The sequence below is a fragment of the Chiloscyllium punctatum genome, chromosome 2, assembly GCF_047496795.1.
Source record: "Chiloscyllium punctatum isolate Juve2018m chromosome 2, sChiPun1.3, whole genome shotgun sequence".
NCBI classification, from domain to species: Eukaryota; Metazoa; Chordata; class Chondrichthyes; order Orectolobiformes; family Hemiscylliidae; genus Chiloscyllium; species Chiloscyllium punctatum.
The window spans coordinates 146,799,497-146,827,437 of record NC_092740.1 but is presented as its reverse complement, the minus strand read 5'-3'; the positions used below and the strand labels follow the sequence as shown (position 1 = coordinate 146,827,437).

The following is a 27,941-nucleotide window of genomic DNA, read 5'->3' as shown; positions in this document are numbered from 1 at the left end:
TTACTGAAAAAGAGTAGTTTATGTATTAGATGAGTACTAGAAATACAAACACACTTGTAGAGAACAGGCTGATATATATGCATCATGTACTATACAGTAAATCATATCCTTGTTAGTCTGCCAACTTTAAATTTCCAGGGTAAAGAATCATTAAAAACAAACTAGATGCAAAATAATTTGAAACCTCATGCTTCAGAAGCTGATCATGTGATTATTGATTTCATGACACCATACGGCATCACAGAAATGGTATTTCAGAAAATGGCACCTAGAACTTTCTAAAGTGGTATTAGTCATTTAGATACTTCCAACATTCAGCAATGCTAGAGGACTCCTTATTCCCTTATCCCCAACTGGTTTCAGAGACCAGAATATCCAAAGTAAAGTGTTTTCAATCAACATGCCCCAAATTAAATTGGGTAAAGCAAAACAAACATTCTTTTTATTAAGTGTTCAAAAACAAACAAATGGTTGTTTTCTTTTCATGAAATTCCAAATAAGTAGTTAATGGTTTGTTCTTTATTAAATGTGTTCTGAACACATATTAATATTGAAAACCTAAAGCTTGTAGTAGATGGAGCAGAGAAAGATGTAACGATTTTCATGATTTTGAGATCATGACAATAATGAGTTACTGTAGAGAATTGTGCAAGGATTCTTGATTCCAGCATCGTGGTAATGGAAGGAGGACCAATCTCTAGGTCAGTAAGCTTAAACAGACAAGGACCAGAACAATAATCAAAGTAATCCTAGAAGTCTGTGGGAAGCTAGGGAAGTGATTGCTGGGCCTCTTACTGAGATATTTGTATCATCGATAGTCACAGGTGAGATGCTGGAAGACTGGAGGTTGGCTAACATGGTGCTACAGTTTAAGAAAGGTGGTAAGGACAGCCAGAGGACTATTAACCAGTGAACCTGACGTCGGTGGTGGGCAAGTTGTTGGAGGGAATCCTGAGGGCCAGGATGTACATTTATTTGGAAAGGCAAGGACTGATAAGGGATAATCTACATGGCTTTGTATACGGGAAATCATGTCTCACAAACTTGATTGAGTTTTTTGAAGAAGTAATTTTTTGAAGATTGATGAGAGCAGAGCGGTAGATGTGATCTATATTGACTTCAGTTAGGTGTTCGACAAAGTTCCCCATGGGAGACTGGTTAGCAAGGTTAGATCTCATGGAATACAGAGAGAATTTGCCATGTGGATACAGAACTGGCTCAAAGGTAGAAGACAGAGACTGGTGGTGGAGGGTTGTTTTCAGACTGGAGGCCTGTGACCAGTGGAGTGCCCCAAGGATCGGTACCTAGTCACTACTTTTCATCATTTATATAAATGATTTGGATGTGAACATAAGGGGTATAGTTAATAAGTTTGCAGATGACACCAAAATTAGAGGTGTAGTGGACAGCGAAGAAGGTTATCTCAGATTACAACAGGATCTTGACCAGATGGGCCAATGGCCGAGAAGTGGCAGATGGAGTTTAATTCAGATAAATGCGAGGTGCTGCATTTTGGAAAGCAAATCTTAGCAGGATTTATACACTTAATGGTAAGGTCCTAAGGAGTGTTGCTGAACAAAGAGACCTGGGAGTGCAGGTTCATAGCTCCTTGAAAGTAGAGTCATGGGTAGATAGGATAGCGAAGGCAGCATTTAGGATGCTTTCTTTAATTGGTCAGGGTATAGAGTACAGGAGTTGGGAGGTTATGTTGCAGCTGTACAAGACACTGGTTAGGCCACTGTTGGAATATCGCGTGCAATTCTGGTCTCTTTCCTACCGGAAAGAGATTGTGAAACTTGAAAGGGTTCAGAAAAGATTTACAAGGATGTTGCCAGGGTTGGAGGATTTGAGCTATCGGGAGAGGTTGAATGCTCAGGCTGTTTTCCCCAGAGCATCAGAGGCCGAGGAGTGACCTTATAGAGGTTAATAAAATCATGAGGGGTATGGATAGGGTAAATAGACAAAGTCTTTTCCCTGGGGTGCAGGAGTCCAGAACTAGAGGGCATAGGTTCAGAGTGAGAGGGGAAAGATATAAAAGAGACCTAAAGGGCAACTTTTTCACACAGAGGGTGGTACATGTATGGAATGAGCTGCCAGAGGAAGTGGTGGAGGCTAGTACAATTGCAATATTTAAAAGGCATCTGGATGGGTAAATGAATAAGTTTGGAGGGATATGGGCCAGGTGATGGCAGGTGGGACTAGATTGGGTTGGGATATCTGGTCAGCATGGACAGGTTGGACCGAAGGGTCTGTTTCCACGCTGTACATATCTATTACTCTACTGGCTATAGAGACAACAAACAGAAAAGTGATACTCCAATGAAGAGAAATGTTAAAAACTTGAACTGAGAGTCAAAGAACAAGATTTTTCTTTCTTCCTATCCAGGTTATGAAGATGCTGACAAAGGCTTCACAGATATCTGGTCGGCATGGACGGGTTGGACCGAAGGGTCTGTTTCCATGCTGTATATCTCTATGGCTCTATGACTCTATACAGAGATTCAGAATGGATTAAAATTAAAATTGGCTTTATTGTTACATGCATACAGTGACAAGTTTGCAAGTCGCCACTTAGGGTGCCACATTAGCTTCATAGATATCTCGGTATAGATTAAGTACAAATTCTTAAAGAAAATTAAGAAAACAAAGAAATAAAGCATCTACCATTACAGACCTTCGTGCCACCTTAGGTACAGAAATACAAAATTAAAAAGAATAAATTTTTATTTTTATTTTTTATTTACAAACAGCATGCAACAAATTGAACTGGAGGCTGTTTGAACAGTGAAGATGTGGAGGTGCTATTTGAGGCTAAAAAAGGAGATAATGAGACAAGAACATAGACAGATGAAGGAGGATTAAGGGTAAAGCCACTGACAGCAAGAGATGAGAGCTTCTACTTAGATTTGAGTATAAGAAGAAACTAGGCCTTTGAACACCTGAAGCAAATGAGATTTTTATTGCTTTGTTGCAGTGATGGAGGAGATCAGGGTACAGTGATTCAGTTTTTGCACAGGGGAACTGCAAACATACAGCAATAAAGGTTTCATTTTATCAGCTTGAAAGTTTATGAACTGTACAATAAAATACTAAAAGAACTGTATTTCTGTCAAACTTGAATTTAACTTTTGGAATTATGCATGTGAATCTCACACACACTCACAAATAAACAAATTTCACTCAATGAAACTGCTAGCATGAAAGAATCAATATCCTAAGAAAGTTTACAAATTTTAAACTGAAATAATGGTCAATATACAGGCAATCTTGCGGCACAGTGGGCAAAGACAAAAACTTGGGATTCAAATCCCACCCCAGGACCTGATAACCCATAGAAGTGCGTTTGTAATGCAGACAAACAGGTTAATATCAACTTGTGAATTCTTTTAACAGATGTCAATGGCAGAAGTGAAGAGTGAGTCCTGGCAAGCTATGTGATAAGACAACTTGAATCTCTGCTATCATTCTCCTTAGCTCCTGACAACAACCACACATTAACTGCACATTGCCACAACCACTTAGAATCCTTAGAGGAACACGTTGCTCATAAAGTAGCTGGCTGGTACAGGTCAGAATGGTGTCAACAGCTTGGGGTTCAATTCCTATCCCAGAACGATTGCCTTGTTACCCCATTAGTGGGGGAGATTACAGTACTGTGAATCAGGTCTGTCTTTAGACAGAAACTGAAGAAAAAGAATTATGGATATATAAAGGAAATGAAATCCAAGGTAGGAACAACTAAGCAAGGTAGGAACAATAAATAAGGTGCCTGTCAGAAATACTCAACAGATGCTAGTCGTGCACACTAAGTACCACCTGTAATGAAAAAGGTTATTCAGATATAGATATATTTTTGTGATCTTCTTTCCAGTTTAACCCCAGTTGCTTCTTCCATGCAAATTTTCACTCTCCAATAAGCAGCAAATAACTTATGCAAGTGGCCATACATGTGCACAGAAAACAAATGTTCACAGGCTGCAAGTACACCATGTGGGCTAGATCCAGTCCATTTCTTTACATTCACCTACAGAAGGCAGACATTGCTGGTTCGGCCAGCATTTATTGCCCATAGCTTAGGAAGGGAGTTCTAGGATTTTGACAGCGCCAGTGAAGGTGATATTGTTCCAGGTTAGAATGGTATGTGCCTGAGAGAGGAAATTACAGGTATTGGATGCCCTTGTCCTTACTGTTGTAAAAAGGCTTCAGATGTGTAAGGAGTTGTTGGTGAGTTGGACATCATACACGCTGTTGCCACTGTACATCAATGGTGCAGGAAGCAAATGCTGAGGGTGATGGGTGAGGTGAATGGTGTTCACCTGAGTGTGTGTTGTTGGAGCTGCATTTATCTAGACAAGTGGACAATATTCCATCATATTCTTTAGTTATGCCCAGTAAATGTGGACATGCTTTACTGAACTAGGTGGCATGTTACTGGCAGCATGGTGCCTGGACTGTGGCCTGCTTTTGTAGGCAGTGTATATACTGTTTGCACAGTTCAGCTCCTAATCAATGATACCCCAGGATTTTGACATGGTGGTGGTAGCTTCTTGGATTGCTGCAATCCATTTGGTATAAGTACAGCCCCAATGCTATTAGGGAGGAATTTCCAAGATTTTGATCTAGTAACACTGAAGAAACAGAAATATATTTCCAGGTCAGGATGGTGAGTAGCTTGGAGGGGAATTTGCAAGTGATGGTGTTCCCATGTATTTGCTTCTACAGGGCACTGCTCATGAGTGAAAGCTGCTGCTAAGGAACCTTAGTGAATTTCTGCAATTCTGCAATGCATCTCGTAGATGGTATATACTGCTGCTACAGAACGTTGACAGTGGAGGAAATTAATGTTTGTAGATTACACTGTTCAGGCAAATGGAGAGAATACCATTACATTCCTGACTTGTGCCTTGTAGATGGTTGGTAGGCTTTGGGGAGTTGGGAAGTGAGATACTTCCTGCAGGATACCTAGCTTTTGAATTGCACTTGTAACCATAGTATTTATGTGGCTAGTCCAATTCAATTTCTGGTCAATGCTAATACCTCAGGATGTCGATAGTGGGGGGGGGGGTTCAGTGATAATTATGCCATTGAATGTCATGGGAAGATGGCTGGATTCTCTTTTGTTGGTGATGGTCCTTGCCTGCTACTCGTATGGTGCAGATATCATTTGGTACTGGTCAGCCCTCGTCTGGTTATTGTCAAGGTTTTGCTGCATTTTGACATGGACTGCTTCAGCATCTAAGGAGTCATGAATGGTGTAAATATTGCACAATCACCACCAAATAAACTCCACTTCTGACCTTATGATGGAAAGATGGCAATTGATGAAGCAATTAAAGATGGTTGGGCCTCGGACACTCCTCGGAGGATCTTTTACAGAGATATCCTGAAATTTATATGTAATGGGCCAGACCAGGCCAAACTCCCTCAAAATAGATTAAAGCAGCTTAGATCTTAACTTTTTATTATTTTAGCGGTAAGTGTAAGGCATTGTGTTCCAGATGCAATTTGATTGGTCAAACTTTAAGCAAAACAAACTATTTTATAGAGCAGTTGAAATGCAAACAAAATAGAAATGAAAGAATTGGCTTAACTGCAACTATTGGAGTGATCTACAAAATGATATATAAGCTACTACTAATTAACTGTTCCAATATAGCAATACCCCATAAACACACCCTTAGCAAAGGCAAATTCAGTAAAATAGATTGTCTTGCATGCAATTCTAGCAGTAGGAAGAGAATCCCAATTTTTAGCTGTAACAGAGAGAGGGATAAGAGCTACCACATCCAGCTTCAAGATCCCAGCAACTGCAGACAGCCTTAAACTAAAAATCCTGGTTCTGTAGACCTTGACCCCACCCATTCAGACCACTTCTATTGTTTCAACTTTTTAAAAATCCCAATGCCTCACAAGCTGTTTACTTTATTAGCTCAGAGTAGACCGCTCGATTCCCGTCTGACCCATTCTTCACAAAAAAAACTAGGACAAAAGTTATAATATTGTCACTAAGATGACGGATCTCCAACTACCACAACCATCTTCCTTTGTGCCAGGTATGACTATAATTAACAAAAGTTTTTGTCCTGATTCTTACTGACTATGGTTTTTCTTAGAACTACTTGATGCCACATTCAGTCAAATGCAACATTGTTGTCAAGGCCACCACTCAAGTTCTGTTCTTTTGTCCTTGTTTTTAAGGAGGTCAAGAGCTGGGTGGCCCAGAAAGGGATGCCCACATCCCATGAGTGTATAAATAAAATATGGTTTGTAAAAGAGAAATCACTAAGTTCTTCGAAGGAATAGTGCGGATAGTGGGGTAAAATTAGATGTGGCATATTTGGATTTTCAAAAGACATTCAATAAGGTGCCACATAAGTTAGGGACTCAATGTTAAAGTAACATATTAAGCATGGATAAAATATTTTTAACTAATAGGAAACAAAGAATAAATAGGTAAAAACAAGGACTGCAGATGCTGGAAATCAGATTCTAGATTAGAGTGGTGCTGTAAAGGAACAGCAGTTCAGGCAGCATCCAAGGAGAAGGAAAATCAACGTTTCAGGCAAAAGCCCTTCATCAGGAATAGAGGCAGACTGCCTACAGGGTGGAGAGATAAATGAGAGGAGGGTGGGGGTGGGGAGAAAGTAGCATAGAGTACAATAGATGAATGGGGGTGGGGATGGAGGTGATAGGTCAGAGAGGAGGGTAGGGGAAGGTAACAAAGAGTACAATGGGTGAATAGGGGTGGGGATGAAGGTGATAGGTCAGAGAGGAGGGTGGAGTGGATAAGTGGAAAGGAATATAGGCAGGTAGGACAAGTCATGGGGACAATGCTGAGCTGGAAATTTGGAACGGGGGTGAGATGGGGGAAGGGGAAATGAGGAAACTGGTGAAGTCCACATTGATGCCCTAAGGTTGAAGTGTTCCAAGGTGGAAGATAAGGCGTTCTTCCTCCAAGTGTCTGGTGGTGAGGGAGCGGCAGTGAAGGAGGCCCAGGCCCTCCATGTCTTCGGCAGAGTAGGAGGGGGAGTTGAAATGTTGGGCCACAGTGCGGTGTGGTTGATTGATGCGGGTGTCCCAGAGATGTTCCCTAAAGTGCTCTGCTAGGAGGCGTCCAGTCACCCTCCCATCTTGGCACCTTCCCTGCCACCGCAGGAATTGCAAAACCTGCACCAACACCTCCTCCATCACCTCCATTCAGGGCCCCAAAGGAGCCTTCCACATCCATCAATGTTTTATCTGCACATCCATCAATATCATTTATTGTATCCGTTGCTCCCGATGCGGTCTCCTCTACATTGGGGAGACAGGATGCCTCCTGGCAGAGCACTTTAGGGATCATCTCTAGGACACCCGCACCAATCAACCCCACTGCCCTGTGGCCCAACATTTCAACTCCCCTTCCCACTCAGCCGAAGACATGGAGGCCCTGGGCCTCCTTCACCACCGCTCCCTCACCACCCGACACCTGGAGGAAGAACGCCTCATCTTCCGCCTCAGAACAATTCAACCCCAGGGCATCAGTGGACTTCACCAGTTTCTGCATTTCCCCTTTCCCCACCTCACCCCAGTTCCAAACTTCCAGCTCAGCACCGCCCCCATGACTTATCCTCCCTGCCTATCTTCCTTTCCACCTATCCACTCCACCTTCCTCTCTGACCTATCACCTCCATCCCCACTCCCATTCACCCACTGTACTCTATCCTACTTTCTCCCCACCCTCCTCTCATTTATCTCTCCACCCTGCAGGCTCCCTGCCTCTATTCCTGATGAAGGGCTTTTGCCCGAAACATCGATTTTCCTGCTCCTTGAATGCTGCCTGAACTGCTGTGCTTTTCCAGCACCACTCTAATCTAGAACAAAGAATAAATGTATGTTTCTTGAGTTGAAAAACTGTAATTAGCAGAATACCACACAGGTCAGTGCTTAGAACTCGAATATTTGGGTTCAGAAAAGATTTACAAGGATGTCACCAGGGTTGAGGATTTGAGCTATCGGGAGGCGCTGAACAGGCCGGGGCTGTTTTCCCTGGAGTGTCGGAGGCTGAGTGGTAACCTTATAGAGGTTTACAAAATTATGAGGGGCATGGATAGGGTAAATAGGCAAAGTCTTTTCCCTGGGGTCAGAGAGTCCAGAACTAGAGGGCATAGGATTAGGGCGTGAGGGGCAAGATATAAAAGAGACCTAAGAGGCAATTTTTTCACATAGAGGGTGGTACGGGTATGGAATGAGCTGCCAGAGGAAGTGGTGGAGGCTGATACAATTGCAACATTTAAGAGGAATCTGGATGGGTATATGAATAGGAAGGGTTTGGAGGGATATGGGCCGGGTGCTGGCAGGTGGGACTAGACTGGGTTGGGATATCTGCTCAGCATGAACGGGTTGGACGGAAGGGTCTGTTTCCATGCTGTACATCTCTATGACTCTATAATCTATCTGAAGGGTTTGGATGAAGGGATCAAATGATGGTTGCTAAAATTTGCTGATGACGCAAAACTAGTAAATTGTGAAGAGTGTACAGGGACAGCAAAGGAATACAGGTAGGTTATGTGAGTGGGCAAAAAATTTGCAAGATGGAGCATAATGTGAGAAAAGGTAAGCTTATATACTTTGACAAGATTAGAAAAGGAGCATGTTGGTTAAGTGAAGAGACACTGCAGAAATCTGTGATACAGAGTGATTTGAATGTCCTTGTATGTCCATCACAAGAAGCTAGCTTGTAGGTAAAGCAAGAGTTTGGGCAGGCAAATTTAGTGTTGGCCTTTACTATAAGGAGAATGAATATAAAAGTCACAATGTGCTGGTAGATTCAGTTGTATTGAGCTGCCGTGAAACCACATTTGGACTACTGCGTAAAGTTTTGTTTTTTTTCCCACTTAAGCAGTGATATAATTTTATTGGAAGCAGTTCAGAGAAAGTTCACATGGCTTGCTCCTGGTACAAAGGAGTTGTCTTATGAGATAAAGTTGAATATAATGTATGCTTATTGGCATTCAGAAAAATTAGTGGGCAGTTGATCTTATGAAAGACAGAGGAATTGACAGGGAAACACTGAGAAAATGTTAAGGCCATCAGATCGTCCATGATCTTACTGAGTGGCAGAGCAGGCTCAAGGGAGTAAAATGGCCGATACCAGCTCCATTTCTTATAATCATATTATGACTTGAACATTCTAAAGCTCTCCTGTCTCCTGACTAGTGTCCTATTTTTATGCTTTGTAAACTTCAGCTCATAATAATCTGACACATAGACCCAATCAATACCAGATTCTACTCAGTCAGTCCTAATAAGGCATTAAGTATAAAAATCTCATCCCCACATTTAAATTCCTTTCTGATATCCTTCTCTATCCCCCTTCAGCATTACAACACAATACCTGGTGGCTCTGTCCTTCCATAACTCTACGCTGAACCACATTTGACAGTTTATGTACCTTCACCGTTCTTCATCCCAACAGGGGGGGGGGCAGTTTTCAACTGCACAGCTCCACATATTGGAATTTCTGCTTGAAAATTCTCCAACCTTGAAATCCAAATCTGACCAAATTTTTAAGTGCTCGCTCTCTTCCATAGTATATTTTTGGACTGGCATCCAAATATTGCCGATGCTTTGGAATGCTTTTCTAATGTGCAGGCATTACACAAATACAGGTTTCTACTACTGCTTCTGGTCATCACAAAAACAGGATCAGCATCACTTATGTTACAGCCAATCAAAGAATCCCTGCAGTGTGAAAGCAAGCCATTCGGCCCTTCAAGTCCACACCAACCATCCAAAGAGCATCCAAACCCCCTCACCCTATTACTGTAACCCTGCATTTCCCACAGCTAATCCACCTAGTCTGCACATTCCTTGTCACTACACTTCCCTGGCCAATCCACCCGACTTGCACATCTTTGGACTGCAGGGGAACATCAGAGCACCTAGAGGAAACCCATGCAACCACAGGGAGAATGTGCAAATCTGCACACAGTCAGTTGCCCAAAGCTGGAAGTAAACCAGGGTCCTTAGTGTTATGAGACAGCGATGGTAACCACTGAGCAATTGTGCCATCCCAATCAACCAAGTAAATTGGGTTAAAGTGTACAGTATAACTTTGGCGAAGGACAACACTTTTATAATACTCCTTGTATGAGTCATTACCTCTAGGAAGAAAAGAAATTAATTTGAAAGGTGAAATAATTAAAATCTGAACAGCTCTTGCTACTGCTACAGTATGCTCCAATTCAAAGTTATTTATGTAGTAAAAGTGGAATTAACCAATAATTTGATTGTGCAAACAACAGAGTTCAGTGCCAAATAAATTGATTAATCAGATCATTTGAATTAAGCAACTTTAAACAGAGATAGGATTACGTGCAATGTGGTTGAATAGGGTAAATTGTGATTGCAGGTTTTCATCATGCTGTAACATGATCCCAGTTGTTAGATAGCATGCAAAGGAAAAGACAACATACACTCATTGTTAGGCTTCAATTAAGCTGGTAAATATGTATTTTTTTTAAAAAAGCATCAACTCCATGTTGGGTGCAGTCCCTGACTATTGACTCCATCCCTAGCTGAGGACTCCCACAGACAACATCATCATCAATGGAGGAACTAACACATGACATACTGGAAATAAAACCAGGAACCTCACTGATCTGTATAGCACAGCAATTATTTGCTAAGCACAGAGAAGCCAACCCAACCATTTTTGTCAAATAAGTTTGCTTCAAAACCAGCAGTTCTATGTTTGAAGTTGAAATCAGCAGAGCGGTCAAGTTAATGATCATTGGACCAGTCTTGACAATTATTTACTTGATTCACAAAATGCAGCAAACCACTTGCTATATTGTATCAAAACCAAAATGTGGCACTATGCACTGGTGATAGGTTATATTAACATCCTGTCTTATGACAACTTTCAGGCTACAAACTATGGTTTCAGTTTGGATTGTCAAAGTGCAAAACAACATGTCTCAAGTCAGCTCTGCACAGGGAGAAGATTTTAATTCAAACAAAAGTTTACCTGAATCCATCAGGAATCACTGTGCATAGCTATTTGTAAAGCATCTTTGTGAACTGTGTTACCAAATGGGAATATGTAAAAGTGGAAGGCTGAAGAAGAACTGGCAGAACAGTAATAGAAATAATGACTTAAATCAAAACAAGGTAAGCAGTATGAATTGGTTTTGAATGGACAGTAGTTACCAGAATATTGCAGAATTAAATGTAACCCAACAGTCAAAATAGATTAATGTAACAAAAAAACATTCTTACGTTCCAAACATTTTCATGGTTTACAGGTTATGGGTTCAAAAAAAATACAAATACGAACTGTCTGCTTTCACAAATTAGATGATAATTGGTGATCAGGAACAAAACCCATTGATATCAAGTTGCAGAAGCACCCTTACCACTTATAAAAGCTGAAAAGCTTAATGTAAGTTTAATCTAAGTGATTCTATCTTCTATGAACTTAATTATTTACAGCTGTAAACAGAATGATTGGAATAACAGGAGTTGATTTCTGTTACTCAGGTAAATGTAAGCAACTTCTGTTTAAAATTGCCATCAATCCTACAGTATTCCCCTTTCTGAACAGATACCTCTCTCCTTTAGTAAGAACAAAAGCAAAATATTGAAGATTTAGGATGTGATATCTGATGAAAAGATGACAAAACATTAGTTGCCTTTTTCTCTCCCCACAAATTCTGCCTGACTTGCATGTTTCCAGCACTTTTAAAAAATTGTTTATCTACTGTTGATTGGTTTTAAATCTGTCTTAATTCAAATCAAATTATATTTCCTCTGTCATTCCTGGCATAACTTTGCTCCCAGTCAAACATCTTGATTTTATAACTCATTCTTAGCTTTCAAGTCCCTCTGTGGCCTCACCCCTCCCAATCTCTGAATCTTCCTGAACTCCACAACCCTGTTAGAAAATTGTAGTTCTAATACTGGCCTCTTATGGATTATCATTTTAACTTGCTTCACCATTACTGGCTGTGCCTTCATGTACATGTCCTAAACGCTGGAATACCTTGTTTTATTTCTCCACCTTGTTTCCTCCTTTCAGTCAGTCCTTAAAAACCCACTGCTTTGACCAAGTTTTTAGTTATTTGATGAAAAATTTCCTTATATGACTTAATGTGATATTTTTCGTGATGTGCCTGGAGACATTTAACTATTTTAAAAAGGTATTTTAGTTGTAGATGTCTCAAAAATCCTTGCAATATCTCCAAAAATGTTTGAGGCTTATTTCCTTAATACTAAACCCCTCCCTCCTAAATTCAGAGAGGGGAGGAGGCTTTTGATCCACGACACGTTTTATCATGAGCTTCCACATCAACCAGCCCTTTCCCAATGATCAACGATTCTGAACAACCATCACACCTCCAGACCTGGACATTGGTACACTAGATAATCAATCTCTCCCACTAAGACAGCTTTACCAGTTGTATTTTTAACATTGGGCCAAGTCTGGAAACATTTCCAAACAATCTTATTTTTCATCACAAGGGCAAATAATGTTCTGATATCACACACATGCATCTGCCTTTCGTACTGCCTCCCCCAGTCGACCCCAAACCAGCGGCGGAGCAACTACTGAAAGTTACTGAACGTTCTAGCTCATTGGCACCCGGGGTCCGCCCCTTTCCACGTCTCTATAATTAAGTGCTTCTTAAGGCCATACGGTTTACCTGTTGGCCGGGATGCTCCAGTTGCGATATCCGTGGCCCCTTGCCCTAGAGTTGGATTGTTTCCGTGACTTTGGCCGCCTGTTTGAGCCTGGTGCTGGAGTCCGCCCGCCCCCGCTTGGCCGCAGTAAGGCCAGTTGGAGTTGCCGCTGAATCCCGACCTGGATCTGGACCTGGTCCGGGGCGGTTCCAGGAGAGGGTGCGGGCCGGCCTGGGGGAACCTGCTGAGACTGCCGGCGCCCCTGTCCCACGGTTCGAGGCGCGGAACCAGCTCCGCGTGTGGGCTGCCCAGCGCCAGTCTGCCCCCTCCTGCGGCTTCTTGGCTGCTGGGCGGCCGCGGCTCCTCCGCCGGTGCAGCCTGTTCGCGGCCCCCGCTGCCGTCTTTGGGTGGAGCGGACTGTCCGGCCCGCAGCCGCGGGTACAGACAGGGCTCTTGTGTCGAGTGAGAAGTGGAAGCGATCGGCATCTGCTGCAGCTGCAGAAGGGGGTGGGGTGGGGTGGGGTGGGGTGGGGGAAGGTATATCCTGGGGGGAGGAGGAGGAGGGCTGGCTCCCGCGATCCCCAAGTTTGCAGACTTTGTTATCACAGTCGCCGCGGTTTGATACAATAACCGAGGCCGAGGAGGAGGAGCAGGCGGCCGCTGCCGCTCCCTCTCTCCACAGCCAGCGAGGCCGCCGCCACCGCCTACACTTCACTCCCTTCGGGCCCCAGGAGCAGGGAGAGGCCGCTGGGGGTCAGGTCCCGGGCTCCAGGCTGCCCCAGTCGCTGTTTCACCGCCCCCGCCCCCGCCCCCAACCTCTTCGATCGTGCTCGACGACTGCAACAAAACGTCAACAAGTTTCTGTAATCTGGTCTGTTTTTTTTCTGTGTCTCTCTCTCTCTTCCTTCTTTCCTGTGTTTATTTTGAGGAGGTCGGCTTGTTTTGATTTTTGTTTCTCTTCCTCTTTCTCTCGCTGTGCCCCCCCCCGCCCCCGTCTCTCTTCCCTCTGTATGTCTTGTGCCGGGGGCCGGGTTATTTACAGCGGCCTCATGTGCTGCTGACTCAACCCGCTCTCATGGGTTGCCTTCCTCGCCAGAGGGAGGGGAGGAATAAATAAATGATTTGAGAGTCACCGGCTCTGAACATTCACATTCCCCTCTTCCCCAAACAACACGCAAAACACAACACCCCCAACATATCAGCCTCTTCGGGTCCAAGACGTCTGAACTTCATTCAAACGACATTTTACCCCAAATCCGCATCTGAAACGGATCCAAACCCCACGCCAGCTTTTGACTCCATTCTAATCCAAATCAACCTCTGACCCTATTCTAAAATACATCCCAACCCAGATCCAAATCCTGCCACAAGTGTATAAATTCTTAACCCAAACCTATTTCAGTCCCTGGTTCAATATTAAACTCCATTTAGCCCAATCCAAACCTAGATTAAAACCCTACCTAAACCAATTCATTGCAAACCCTGTTTGGGATGGTTTACATGATGTGCGGGGAGGAAAGGGATTGGGTTGTCTGTGTGTGGGGCTGAGCACCCCTCACTATGTGCGGTCTTCACTGGAATTCTAGTAGAATGGGTGCAACACTTGGAATGAATGTGAAGGAGATCAAAGCGCTTTCATCTGCAGACTCAACCCATCAAACCAAGACGACACCAGCAGCAGGAAATGAGACATCGGCAACTCACAATTGTGACTGCACCAATCATACGTTACACGTCGCTCGGCTGTTTATTTTCTTTCTCCGGTTTATTCGATTGATGGTCCGTAAAAGAAATATAGACGCACAAAGGTTTTTTTTCCCCAGCTGTCCCGTCTCTTTATTAGTTAGCCTGTCAATTTCGAAGGCTGTAATCGACTGTTTGATGTCGATTGCGCCAGACTTGGCTCCGCTCGAGGAGAACTGAGCAACGCAGCTGCCAGTTATTTACTAACATAGGTAAAGGCTGGGAGGGAGTTGTGTGACTGCTCAGAGCAGATGACCAATGGGGTGGTTAGCGAATTGATGTTTGAATCCTTTTGTTTCATTAGCAAAGAAAAAGACACAAGCCTTGCCAATAGATGACTGTTCTGGTTACATCGATGAGTAACTAAATCCCCTTTGTAGTTGGACCTTTGGTTTTATTTTGCCGTTAGGATCAGCAGTGGAAGTACAATTTATAGGAAATCAGTTATCATTCTGACTGAACAGATACTACTTTATTTGGCGTTTACCCAAGGGGCGTTTATTCATTTTCTCATGTAGGTTCCTGTGTGATATTATGTTCGAGGTTTCGCACAGCAATCACGCGATTTTTTTTCCTTTCCTCATGTCTCTCTCCCCAGCTGCACGTTATTATTTTTCCCGGTGTTATTTCTAACTGAGAATCACAGGCGCTGAAATACAGCTCCAAGTCGATGTCTGAGAATACCTTTGACACACATTGACAAAATTCACATTTTAGCTGCGCGTTTTTTAAAACATACATCGACCTATGAATGTGCAGTTCAGTCACTTCATTCTAGGGTGAAGCATCCTCGATGATATGAAGTTTCGTGTACCAATGACATTTCACCGCAGAATCCATCACCCATGGTGTGTGTGTCTTATTTCTTTGGAACGAATGGCTGGTGTCTCTGTGTTTAAATGGACACGAAAGACCATCTGGCATTATTTAAGGAACAAGTAGTTCTCCTAAGCTCCTGGTTAAGGCGCAATCACGCTCCCCATTCCAGTAACTCCGGTATTGTTTTTGTAGGCACATCATGTTCTCACATTGCGGTCTTGTCAATCGAAAAGCGCTGAATCCCAGAAAGGTTGACAGATTTTGATATATTTTTGTGATGGTGTGTGTATATATAAGGTGGTAAACGAACATTTATTAATCACTAATTAGTCGTATTGAATTCTTATTCATAAAAGTTCAAATTCTATAACTTTTTCTCGTGTGCAATCCCATATTAGAGTATTTTGTGGGCATTTTTGTAAGAGATTTGGGAGGTCGAAGATTAGCTTTTTTTGTTATAACAGGTCCACATTGAAGCTAAATTCAATTTAATGTTAAAACGATGTTACCACAACGAACTGGATAGGAATGGTCATTAAGCACCTGCAAAGTAGCCGTGCCATAAAGTACTGGACAGGAAGTTTATTAAAACATTTAGACCATATGGTATTCGGAAAATGTAGCCTCATGGGTAAGCTGGCAGGTCAGCACTTTGCTGACTGCTCGAATTGGAAAGTACTGTACTCCAGGAACGTTTGCTCCACTTCTGTTCTCGATGTACGGACATGATTTGAGCCAGAACATTGGAAACGCGTTATTGAAATTCCCTGATAAAAATGTAGATTTGTCAAGCCGTGAATAGGAAAGTAAGCGATTTGATGTAGATACGCCATTTATACTCAGAAGGAAAATAATTGAAGGGGGTTGCTTAACAGAAAGACCTGGAGTTCAAATGTACAATTCTTTGAGAGTGCAAGTTCAAATCTATAACACCATAAAAAGGAAAGCAGCAGGCCTCCTTCACCGCCGCTCCCTCACCACCAGACGCCTGGAAGAAGAACGCCTCATCTTCCGCCTCGGAACACTTCAACCCCAGGGCATCAATGTGGACTTCAACAGCTTCCTCATTTCCCCTTCCCCCACCTCATCCTAGTTTGAAACTTCCATCTCAGTTACTGTCTCCTTGACTTGTCTGACCTACCTATCTTCTTTTCCACCTATCCACTCCACCCTCTCCTCCTTGACCTATCACCTTCATCTCCTCCCCCACTCACCCATTGTACTCTATGCTACTCTCTCCCCACCCCCACCCTCCTCTAGCTTATCTCTCCATGCTTCAGGCTCACTGCCTTTATTCCTGATGAAGGGCTTTTGCCCGAAACGTTGATTTCGCTGCTCGTTGGATGCTGCCCGAACTGCTGTGCTCTTCCAGCACCACTGATCCAGTATTTGATTTTCAGCATCTGCAGTCATTGTTTTTACCTTATAAACTGAAGCAGGCGAGAGTGTGGTGCTGGAAAAGCACAGCAGGTCAGGCAGCATCTGAGGAGCAGGAAAATCGACATTTCGGGATTCCTGAAGAAGGGCTTATGCCTGAAACGTCGATTCTCCTGCTCCTCGGATGCTACCTGGCCTGCTGTGTTTTTCCAGCACCACACTTTTCAACTCTGGTCTCCAGCATCTTCAGTCCTCACTTTCTCCTAGTTTCGGGCAAAAGCTCTTCATCAGAAACTGAAGCACACAGTGCAAGGGAAAATAAGTCATCATAAGTTGACAAATGACTAAGCTGCAGTTAAAATTTCGTGCAGCTTTGGACACCCCACTATTGAGAGGATATCTAGACATACCGAGTGAACTTCCATAGAATCACTAGATCAGTGTTTAGGGCGGAAAACTATCACTGCAAAGACATACTTGAGGTGCTAGAGCAGAGGAAGCACACTCAAATGAACATATGGTTTAGAAAAATGTACCAATTAGGAGAAACAATTATTCCAGAGTAAAAGGCAAAATCATTATTGTCCCACCAGACAATAGAGCTGCTTTCTCAGAGCGAGATGACTGATGGTGGTTTAACCTGGCGGTCACCACACCACGTGAGGGGAGAGGTTGAGAAGGAGCATCTTTAGCCAGTGCAAAAATTGGACCCTTGTTATTAGTGTCAGCCATCCAACTACTGACACACTGAATCTTGGATAATCGTCAATGGGGGAGGGGATCTCAGTGCTTTCTGAACAGGTTTGCCTTCTGTATATTAAAATGAAAAATTGACAAACCTGTAACTGAACATGATCTTTCTTCAAAGAGGGAAAAGTAACCAAAGCCAACAAACTCACTGGATGGAAAAAAAACGAGAAAGTTGAAGCATAAAGAAAATGAGAAGCAAAGGGACAGTATTGTAAAGAGACTGGCAAATAATATAAAATGGAATCAAAAATCTTCTTGTATAAATATAAAGAGCAAAAAAGATCAATGAGAGGAGAGGAGAGACCCAAAAGGGAATCTGTGCACAGAAGCAGAAGACACTGCATCTTCACCATCTAGGAGGTAACTAAGATACTGAATGGTCTAAGAATTAATAAAGACCAGGTATTACAAAGGCTGCTGTATTTAGAATGGATAAGTAAGCAGCATCAGATGAGATTTCTCCAGATATACTGAGGAAAAGTAAGGGCTAGCTATAATCTTCCAATCTCCCTTTAACAGTAGGTGATACCAAAGAAAATACCAGAAAATAGCAAATCTGGCCCCTTGTTCAAAAAGGGGCATAAGGACACAAAAAAGACAAATAACTGCATGCTAATAAATTTAAACGTGGTGATAGCAAAGTGATTAGATATGATAAAATGGGACAAAATTAACAGTGTTGTATATGTGTTGATTAATTAAGAAAACCTAACACAGATTTGTTAGCAACAAATCCTGTCTAACTGACTTACTTGAGTGTTTTGATGACATATGGTAGGTAGATAAGAAGAAAGCATTTAATGTGTGATGAAGATGGATTTCCAGAGGGCATTTGAAAAGTGACACGTAATAGACTTAGCAGTAAAATTGAAGCAGATTGAATAAAAGGTTGCAGGAGTGACAAAGAACAGAGTGGCAGTTTTTCATGTTGGAGAAAGCTACACAGTGACATTCCCTCAGGACTGGTTCTGATTAGATTAGGTTAGATTCCCTACAGTGTGGAAACAGGGCCTTCGGCCCAACAAGTCCACGCCAACCCTCCAAAGAGTAACCCACCCAGACCCATTTCCCTCTGACTAATGCACCTAATACTATGGGCAATTTAGCATGACCAATTCACCTAACCTGCACATCTTTGGATTGTGGGAGGAAACGCACGCAGACACAGGGAGAATGTGCAAACTCCACACAGACAGTCACCCAAGGCTGGAATCGAACCTGGGTCCCTGGTGCTGTGAGGCAGTAGTGCTAACCACTGTGCCGCGCCCCCTGTTTTAGGAGCACTGATTTCCCTGCTAATATATTAATTAATTAGACATGAGTATACAGGACTCATTTTCAAAATTTGCAATTGACACAGGTCTTCGTGGTATTGTGAACAGTGAGGAGGATTAGTTGAAGGGAAGGATGGACATGTGCCAATTAAATTTATTGCAGAGAAATGTGGAATAATACATCTGGTAGGAAGAATGAGGAGAGATTATCTACACTAAAGGGTATAATTCTAAAGGGGTTGCCTGAATAGAGTGACTTTGGGCAATATGTACACTAATCATTAAAGGTGAAGGGTAGGTTGAGAATGTGCTTAAAATTGCTATAAGATTCTGGCTTTATAAATAGAAGCATAGAGTGCAAAACCAAGGAAGGTGTAATAAACCTTTACAAATCGCTGGTATGGCCATTTCTTGACCCAGGAAAAATGTGAAGGCTTGAAAGAAGATGCAGAATAGATTTCTGAGAATGGATCCAGGTGTGAGGGAATTCAGTTACCTGGAAAGATTGATGAAGCTGGGTTTATCTCCTTTGAAAAAAGAAGGTTGAGAGGAAATTTGATATAGCCATTCAAAATCACAAAGGATTTGGAGGGAGTAGATGAGAGAGAAGCTTCCCTTCGGCAGAAGCATCAAGGACACAAATATAAGATGATTGGCAAAGGAATCAAAAGCAAAATAAGGATTTGTTTTACAGAGAATAGTTAGGAAAGAGCTGCTTGAGAGTGTTACGAAGATGGATGGTGTGACTTCCAAAAGAGAGTTGGATAAGTTTCTTTAAGATTAAAAAAAAAGTTACAGGAATTACCTGATTTGCTTCTTTAGAGAGCTATGACTTCGATGAGTTGAGTGTCCTCCATTGCTGCCATCACTATGACCTCTGGATGGAAAAGAAGATTTAGCAGAGGTTATAAAATTACTATAGCCTTATTCACTCTAGGAAGACTTATTTCCAATTGGCGAACTGATAATGATTTCTTTGTGAAAAGATTATTGTAGGATTGAACACTTTACCACACAGAATGGTTAGGTTAGTAATTATTGCATCTTTTCTCAACACTTGGATGGATATTGAGGCATAGGGATGTGTAGACTATATGGACAGAATAGAGCAGGGGATTGGTTTTGGATTGTTCTAACTTGAGAGTTAGCTGAATGGCTTCCTTTTGTGTTATAGAACTGTACAGTTCTAGTGTTAATAGTTGAAAGACGATACAATGTCTTTTTTTTATAAGTTTGTATTTATGTCACACTCAATTCAGATCATTTCAACAATTTTGAATTGGATTGTTCTTTAAATCAAAATTTAAGTTCTCAAAGATGGGAAGAGAAAAGTCTATGTAGCAGCAGAGATTGCCATTTAAAACCAACAGTGAGTGGACAAATAAATTATTTATTAAAGTTGCTATGGTTGACACAGGAAACAATATCCTTGTAATGGGAAAAAATAGTTGAGATGGAGGTGTGATTGAGAAAGGAACAAAGAAGGAACAGGAGTGTTTATTTTGATCTACTATAACAATGGACATAACAAGGACCAATGAAGTGTTATATTCAACTCAAAATGTTATCTCTGTTTCTTTCTCCACAGGAAATGGAATATTCCTTGTGCTTTTTGTTTTAATTTCAGGACCAATGCAAGTTCTATTGAAGACACAATTTTTCTAGGCAAAGAGATAAACATTAAAAGAGAAATTAATGAATGTGATATCCTTGTTTGTCCAGGCTAATGAATGGAGACTAGTTATTGTCTCTACTCCAGGCAGATATAAAAGGCCCACAGACCATCCTGATCAGGATGAACATACAGGTTTTGGATGTTCAAAGTAAAGATTGTTCAAGGCCAGGAAACTAGAATTGTTTAAAATGTGCAGGGCATCAGAAGAGTTCAAGTATGGATGGACAAAGGGAAAAACAAGTTGCGACAAGAAAGAAGCATTTTGTAGGATAGGATTAAGTTCAAACAATTGGATTACCAGTAGAGTCTGAATCTTACTTTTTTGGTGTCAGTTTCCTTGAGTTTCATAGAGGGTTTCTTGCTGTGAATCTGGCAAGATCTCTTGCTATATCTTGCCAGATTCACAACCAGAAACCCTTGCCAAACTCAACTCATGAACTACCTATCCTGCCTAGATGACATCCCTCTCTTCTGATTGCAGCTGCATCCTACCACTTGCCATTCTCGAAACATTGCTGTGATATCTTGGAATAGACCAGTATCCCTGACTTAAATGCAGTTGTGCACTCAGATAAGCACTGTCAGTCTGGAGCTGCACTGCATGGTTCCTGCTGTTGGTAACCAGTGGAAATTGGTGCTCTGCATTGAGGGCAGAGTCTCGTAGGTCCTGCTAGAGGGGGCGATGCAGACACAGAATGCCTTTATCCCCCAGGGCCAACAGTGGAGGTCATGACACCAAACCATGGCGGCCCGGTCTGAGGTTGCCATCGGATTGAGTGCACTCACAGCTATGGGAAGGAATGAACAGCAATATGGGAAGAAGGTTGATTACCTCCCCTCTAGTAGCATAAATACCACCATCTTCTCTCTAATACCTTATACTGATTCCATTTCTGCTGCTTGTAAAGGCAATATGTTTTTACTTTTCTGTACTTTTGATCATAGACTGAATGGGGAAAGGATGGGTTTGAAAACAGGGATTGTGAAAGGGAATGCTGCGCTCTTTCAAAGCAAGTTAGCAAAACTCATTGCAAATATTGTTTACAGTGTTGTTTGTTAAATCAGTGAGGAAAGCATAGTTGCAGACAAACTGGCACCAGGGTGTTTGCAGAAAATGAGATTCAGCCAGCAAGATGTAGCTTGTTAACCTGTGAAGTATCAGCCAGGTATTGATGACAAAGGCTTTCTGCCCGCCAACAACCATGTGCTTGGCTCGCAGGTAGGTGAACAGCTTGTAGGTGTGAATGACATAGCCAGAAGCCTTAGACCTCCAGAAGGGGAGGTTGTGTCCATTTTCTTTGCAATAAAAATTATCTAAAGCCTGAGGAAAGCTAGTTTATTTTCTCTGACCAATTGCTGTAAGCTGTTGCTTTTAAAAAAATAGGTCAGAGATTGTATAAGTTGTTAACCGGTCACTGAAAATGATAATATCTGGAGAAGAGAGAGATCAAGGAGCAACAAGGCCTCACAAGCCAAAAGGAGAATTTCAGCGAATGCTATGAACAGGGACCATTGATGTTTCCTCCAGTCGTTACAACAATAGTTGTTTTTTGTCTTGATGTGTTTGTACGGGGACTTTATGGGGGGGTTAGAGTTTTAACTGGTAAAATTATATGTTGACGATTCTTAGTTGATTACCTGCTAGAAACTATTAATTTGTAATAAATAATTCCTGTTAAAGAGAAACTTGGTCCATGCTTTCTGTTAACCTATGTCTGAAATACACATGTTTAGAAAGTTTTACCTGCAGCAAACCTTTTATGAACCACTATCTATAGGGCCAGGAGTGCGCCAGTCGATCAAATATTCCAGATAATCAAGAGGTACTGCAGTCAGCCCTGACCAAGCAAAACTATGAGACATCAACATCCATCAAAAAATCCCTCAAACACAACTTCTTCCACATTGTTATCAGTCTCAAGAACGGATATTAGAGTTGATCTTTCTCTGCACCTTCTCTGTAGTTGTAACACTACATTCTGCATCCTGTTCTGTTATCGTGATATACTTATATAAGGTATGATTTGTCTGGTTAGCACGCAAACAATACTTTTCACTGTATCTTGGTACATGTGGCAACAATAAATCACATCTATGTAAAAACATCAACACGCCTCCTAAAATCAATGTAAAAACATGCAGCAGGTAATAGAAACATAATGCAGGGACATACACATCACTGTTATACTTTACTTAGGACATAAATACTCAGACAATGCGATAGGTCGTGGTATTTGAGGTAGATAATTTTTGCTTGTTTAGAGTGCCAGTTGATAAGGCGCCGGTTATAACAAAACTTTACTGAACTTTGATAAAATCTTTAACTTTGATGATGTTGTGTATGGAATGAGCTTCCAGAAGAGGTGGTGGTGTCTTGTACAATCACATTTAAAAGGTATGGGGATGGGCATATGAATAGGAAAGGTTTAGAGGGATATGGGTCAAATACTAACAAATGGGACTAGATAAATTTAGGATGTCTGGTCAGCATGGAAAAGTTGGACTAAAGGGTCTGTTTCCATGTTGTATATTTCCATGGCTGTATGACTGCAAGAATCACAGGGCTTAATTTGCAGTCACCTCCCTATCCCAGTGGGCCGTGACATATTACGTCCACCTCTCATCAAGGTTCATGCTCTCATCTGCAACAACATCCCTTACTCACTGTCACCCATGAACCACAGTCTTTAGTCTGTCCACCCCATCAACCATAGCACTCACCTGATAATCTTCCCTTATACACGTGTGAATTGATTTGTTTTTATTTTAGACACAGATTTGCTCCGAAACTTAATATGGAATTCAATTGAATTATAATCATTTTGTTTTTCCAGAAGATCTTTTCCTAATAGATTTGATCATTAACCCATTTTCATTACAAAATAGAAGGTCTACAAAAGTTTTTTTTTGCTACAATATGTTTTCTAAGTATGATAAAATCAACTTCCAGCATATCTTTTTCAATTTGGTTGGTCACATGTACAAGAAATCCCCTTATAATTATTCCACTGCCAATTATTTCTCGTTAAACCAATGGTATATTGAGAGTTGGAGGGCCTGATTGTTTCTGATCCTCAGTTCTGTTCTCAGTCTTCATATATACTGATTTTACTTCTGGACGTTCTGACTCATGATTCTTCCTTGCTACTGTCTTTAATTTATCCTTCGTTAATGGGGCATTTTCTCTTCTTTGTCTTTCTGCCTGTCTTTTCAATTATTGTGCACCATCGTTTTTTTATTTCACAACCTTGACCACCTTGCAGCCATGATTTTATAATGATGATAGTTTATCACTATTTACACTGCTAATGTATCTATCTCATTATCAATATTTTCAGTTATAAATATATTATAAATCCAGAGCATTTAATTTTTAAGAATGATTCTTTGCATTTGTTAATCATAGAATTAACTCTACATGAGTCCCACTTTTCAGCACTAGGCGCATAGGATTGAATGTTATGACATTTCAAGTGCTCATCCAAACATTGTTTGAAAGGTTATAAGATCTTCTGCCCTCAACTACCCTCTCAGTTCATTCCAGATCCTCACTACCTTCTGAGTTAAAAGGTTTTTTCTTCAAATCACCTATAAACCTCTATCCTTTCACCTTAAAATAATGCCCCCTTGATATTGACCCTTCAACTAAGGGGAACAGCTGCTTTCTATTCACCCTGTCCATGCCCCTTGTAATCTTATACACCTCAATCAAGTCTCGTCTCAGCTTTCTCTGCTCTAAAGAAAAGAATCCAAGCCTGTCCAGCCTTTCTTCATAGCTAAACTGTTCCAACCCAGGCAACATTCCAGTGAATCTCCTTTATGCCCCCTCCAAAGCAATCACATTCTTCCTACAGCGTGCTGACCAGAATTCTACATAGTACTCCAGCTGTTGCCTAACTAGAAATCTAGTACAGTTCCAACATAACCTCCCAGCTCTTATAGTGCCATGACTGATTAGACAATTGTCCAATGTACCTTCTTAACTACCCTGTTAACTTGTGATGCCATCTTCAGAGATCTGTGGATAAGCACTTGAGATCCTTCTAGTTTTCTCAGTTCATATACCATTAGTTCTCTGTTCCTTTCTGTACCACTTTATTTACCTTTACTCAGATTGATACACTGTTCTTATTACCTCAACTTTTCAAATTTTGAAACCTCTCTCTGGGAGTGGGAATGGGACTCCCACTCCCATTCTTGGTATGTCTTATGTTGACCTGAGAGGACAGATGAGACATTATTTTAATGTATTTTCTGAAAGATGGTATGTCCAACGAAGCATTCCCTCAGTACTGCTGTAGAGTGGGAGGAGTATTAGACTTGTATTACATGTTCAGGTGCTGGAGTGAGACTTAAACTGAGGACCTTCAAACTCAACAGAGAATGCTGCCAACTGAACAATTACCAACACATTAGAACAAAAGGCTATTTCTCTCAAGATCAAACTGCACTTTCCATTTGAGCTATCACATAGTAAAACTCTACAGTCTGAACACAGAAAAAAACTATTTGCTCTTGCTCAATATTATTCAGCACAATGTTGAAATATTGCTTCCAATGAAGCAGTTATACTGGTTTTATAATATCATGTTTCAGACCAAATGCTGACAGACACATCCAATTTCTAGAACAGTAGACGCCACCTTTTAAGTTTCTGTGTCAAGTATTCTCAGTGCCTGGTGGGATAAGATACTGGCTGGAAACCAGAATGTTGTGCAATAGTTGAACTTCTGTTGTATGAAGTAACTCCCAAATGATGATGCCAATAAACCGCTGCTCTCTGAGCCACTGGGTTAAAAGTCACCATTTTGCAAACACTCCAGTAATGCATTTAAAATGTCCTTCGAGTTGTATTCCAAAATTATTTTGAGCCCAGAAATTAATGACAACATTAATATGCAACTGCCTGTTGTGGACTCTCAAATCTTTGGGGTACTTTGCCTCTTTTTGTCTCCAGGCATTTCTGACGGTCACGATTCTGCCCTGAGGACAACTGCTTGGAGAGTTTTGACTTTTCTGGTTAAAAAGTTAAAAGGTAAAATTGCTATCCTCTGCTGTTTTATAAATCTCCTTTTTGGAAAGCAACAGAAGAGCCCTGCACGATATTTTGAGTTAAGCCTGATCTTATTAAATAATAAAGAAATAAAACAAATATTGACAGTATGTTGTCGTGATGATTAACCTGGCAAGATCTTTGGGTTGCATAAAATACTATTTACAGGGTTAAAAATCACACAACACCAGGTTATAGTCCAACAGGTTTAATTGGAAGCACACTAGCTTTCGGAGCGACGCTCCTTCATCAGGTGATAGTGGAGGGCTCGATCGTAACACAGAATTTATAGCAAAAATTTGCAGTGTGATGTAACTGAAATTATACATTGAAAAATTGATTGTCTGTTAAGCCTTTCATCTGTTAGAATATAGTGATAGTTTCACTTCTTTCATGTTTAAATCACAAACCTTTTTTTTAAATTGCATTCTCGGGTTAGCTGTTAACAATGGTGATAGCTAGACAATATCATATATACAGGGTGTTCTGCTGTACTGCAAAAGTTGTGTTCCTCTGCAATCTTGCGCTATAGAAAACCGCGATAGAAAATCACGCTGTAGAAGATCGGAAATAGAAAATCGCTCTACCCGTTCAGTAGAAAGTTCACATTATCCAAAGTCTACAATTTGTCAATTGCATTATAGCCAACTTGGGTTGATGAAATGCAGAACCTCCTGGAGCGTCGGAGGCTGAGGGGTGACCTTACAGAGGTTTACAAAATCGTGAGGGGCATGGATAGGATAAATAGACAAAGTCCCCTGGGGTGGGGAAGTCCAGAACTAGAGGTGATTAGGTTTAGGGTGAGAGGGGAAAGATATAAAAGAGACCTACGGGGCAACTTTTTCACGCAGAGGGTGGCACGTGTATGGAATGAGCTGCCAGAGGAAGTGGTGGAGGCTGGTACAATTACAACATTTATAAGGCATCTGGAAGGGTATATGAATAGGAAGGGTTTGGAGGGATATGGGCCGGGTGCTGGCAGGTGGGAATAGATTGGGTTGGGATATCTGATCGGCATGGACGGGTTGGTCTGAAGGTTCTGTTTCTGTGCTGTACATCTCTATGACTCTGAGACTCTATGACCTCTATGGGCATTGTGTGTCCACGATTACCAACCCACTTACAGCACTGCGACTCAAGCACTTATGAAGGTCACCTGTGGGGCTGAAGTGAAAGCAAAATACTGTGGATGGTAAATAATCTGAAACAAAAACAAAGTGCTGGAAATACTCAGCATGTCTGGTACCATCTGATACCACCACAGGGTGGCACGGTGGCTCATTGGTTAGTGATGGAATGAGCTGCCAGAGGATCCTAAAATTGTAAATAGTTGTTAGTTAATTATTCTCTGTTATACTTTAACAAATAAAGTTGTTGATTTTACTTTAAATAGTACTTGTCCACTCACATTTTTACAGATTACTGCATGGGATAAAACTTTTTTTGTGTTGCTGGTTTTGAATTAAGCAGGAGGGTTTACCTTGTGTCATAACAGGAATCTAATCTAATCTAATCCATTTGAGGAGGAAATGTTAATTCGGTTTTCAATGGAGAGTGCAGGATGACATGGCAGGAGCAGTACCTAAAAATGAGGTGTCTGTCTGGTGAAGCTACCAAACAGGACTTGCATGCCAGCACATGATAGACACAGCTCGGCGAGCCCACAAACAAGGAATCAGATCTGAGTTCTACAGTCCTGCCACATCTAGTCGTGACAATTAAGTAACTCACTGGAAGAAGAGGATCCACAAATATGCCCATTCTCAATCATGGAAGAGCCCAACACATCAGTGCAAAAGATAAGGCTGAAGCACTTGCAGCAATCATCACCCAGAAGTGCTGACTGGATGATCTATGTTGGCCTCCTCCAATGGTCCCCAGTGAATTTGATTCACTCCATGTAATATATCAAGAAACATTTGAAGGCAATGGGTACTGCAGAGGCTACCATTACTGAATCCCCCACAATATACATCCTTTTGATTACCATTTATTAGAAAGTTGACTGGACTCACCGCATAAACACGATAGATACAGGGACAGGTCAGAAGCTAGGAATATGGTAGCAAGTAACTCATCTCCTAATTCCTGAAAGCCATTATTTATTAGATGCAAGTCAGGATTATAATGGAATATTTCCTTCTTGCCTGAATGGGTGCAGCTCTAAAAATGCTCAAGAAGTTTGACACCATCCAGGACAAAGCAGTCCACTTGACTGGAACCACATCTGACACTCAGGAGCAGCAGTGTGCCCTTCCTACAAGATGCATGACAAACATTCGCCCAAGGTACTGAGACAGCATCTTCCAAACTCACAACCATCTTTCTCCAGAAGGACACGGGCAGCAGAAAAATAGGAACACCATCACCTGCAAGATTCCCCCCAAGCCACTCACCATCCTGACTTGGAAATATATCACTGTTCCTTCACTGTCGCTGGATAAAAATCCTGGAATTCTCTCTCTGAGGGCACTGTGCATCAACCTACAGCATGTGGACTGCAACAGTTCAAGAAGGCAGCCCACCTTGTCAAGGGCAATGAGGGCCAGGCAATAAATGCTGGCTAGCCAGCGATGCCCACGTCCCA

The 27,941-nt window shown here is 41.7% G+C and overlaps 1 protein-coding gene across 6 annotated transcripts in view; it reads right to left on the bottom strand.

Annotated features, from left to right (window-relative positions):
• LOC140491490 (E3 ubiquitin-protein ligase RNF38) overlaps window positions 1-27,941 on the bottom strand; it is a 399,192-nt gene that overhangs the window by 152,281 nt on the left and 218,970 nt on the right. For 2 of the 6 annotated variants that reach the window (XM_072589767.1, XM_072589776.1), the window contains exon 5: window positions 19,432-19,503. Coding sequence is in view for 3 of the 6 variants with exons in the window: in XM_072589737.1 (XP_072445838.1) it covers window positions 12,687-13,149 (463 nt within the window). In the remaining 3 variants the exon portion in view is untranslated. Of the gene's footprint in view, window positions 1-12,686; window positions 14,107-14,367; window positions 14,590-19,431; window positions 19,504-27,941 lie in introns of those variants that run through there. The other 4 variants (XM_072589784.1, XM_072589737.1, XM_072589747.1 and 1 more) reach the window with 4 other exon arrangements.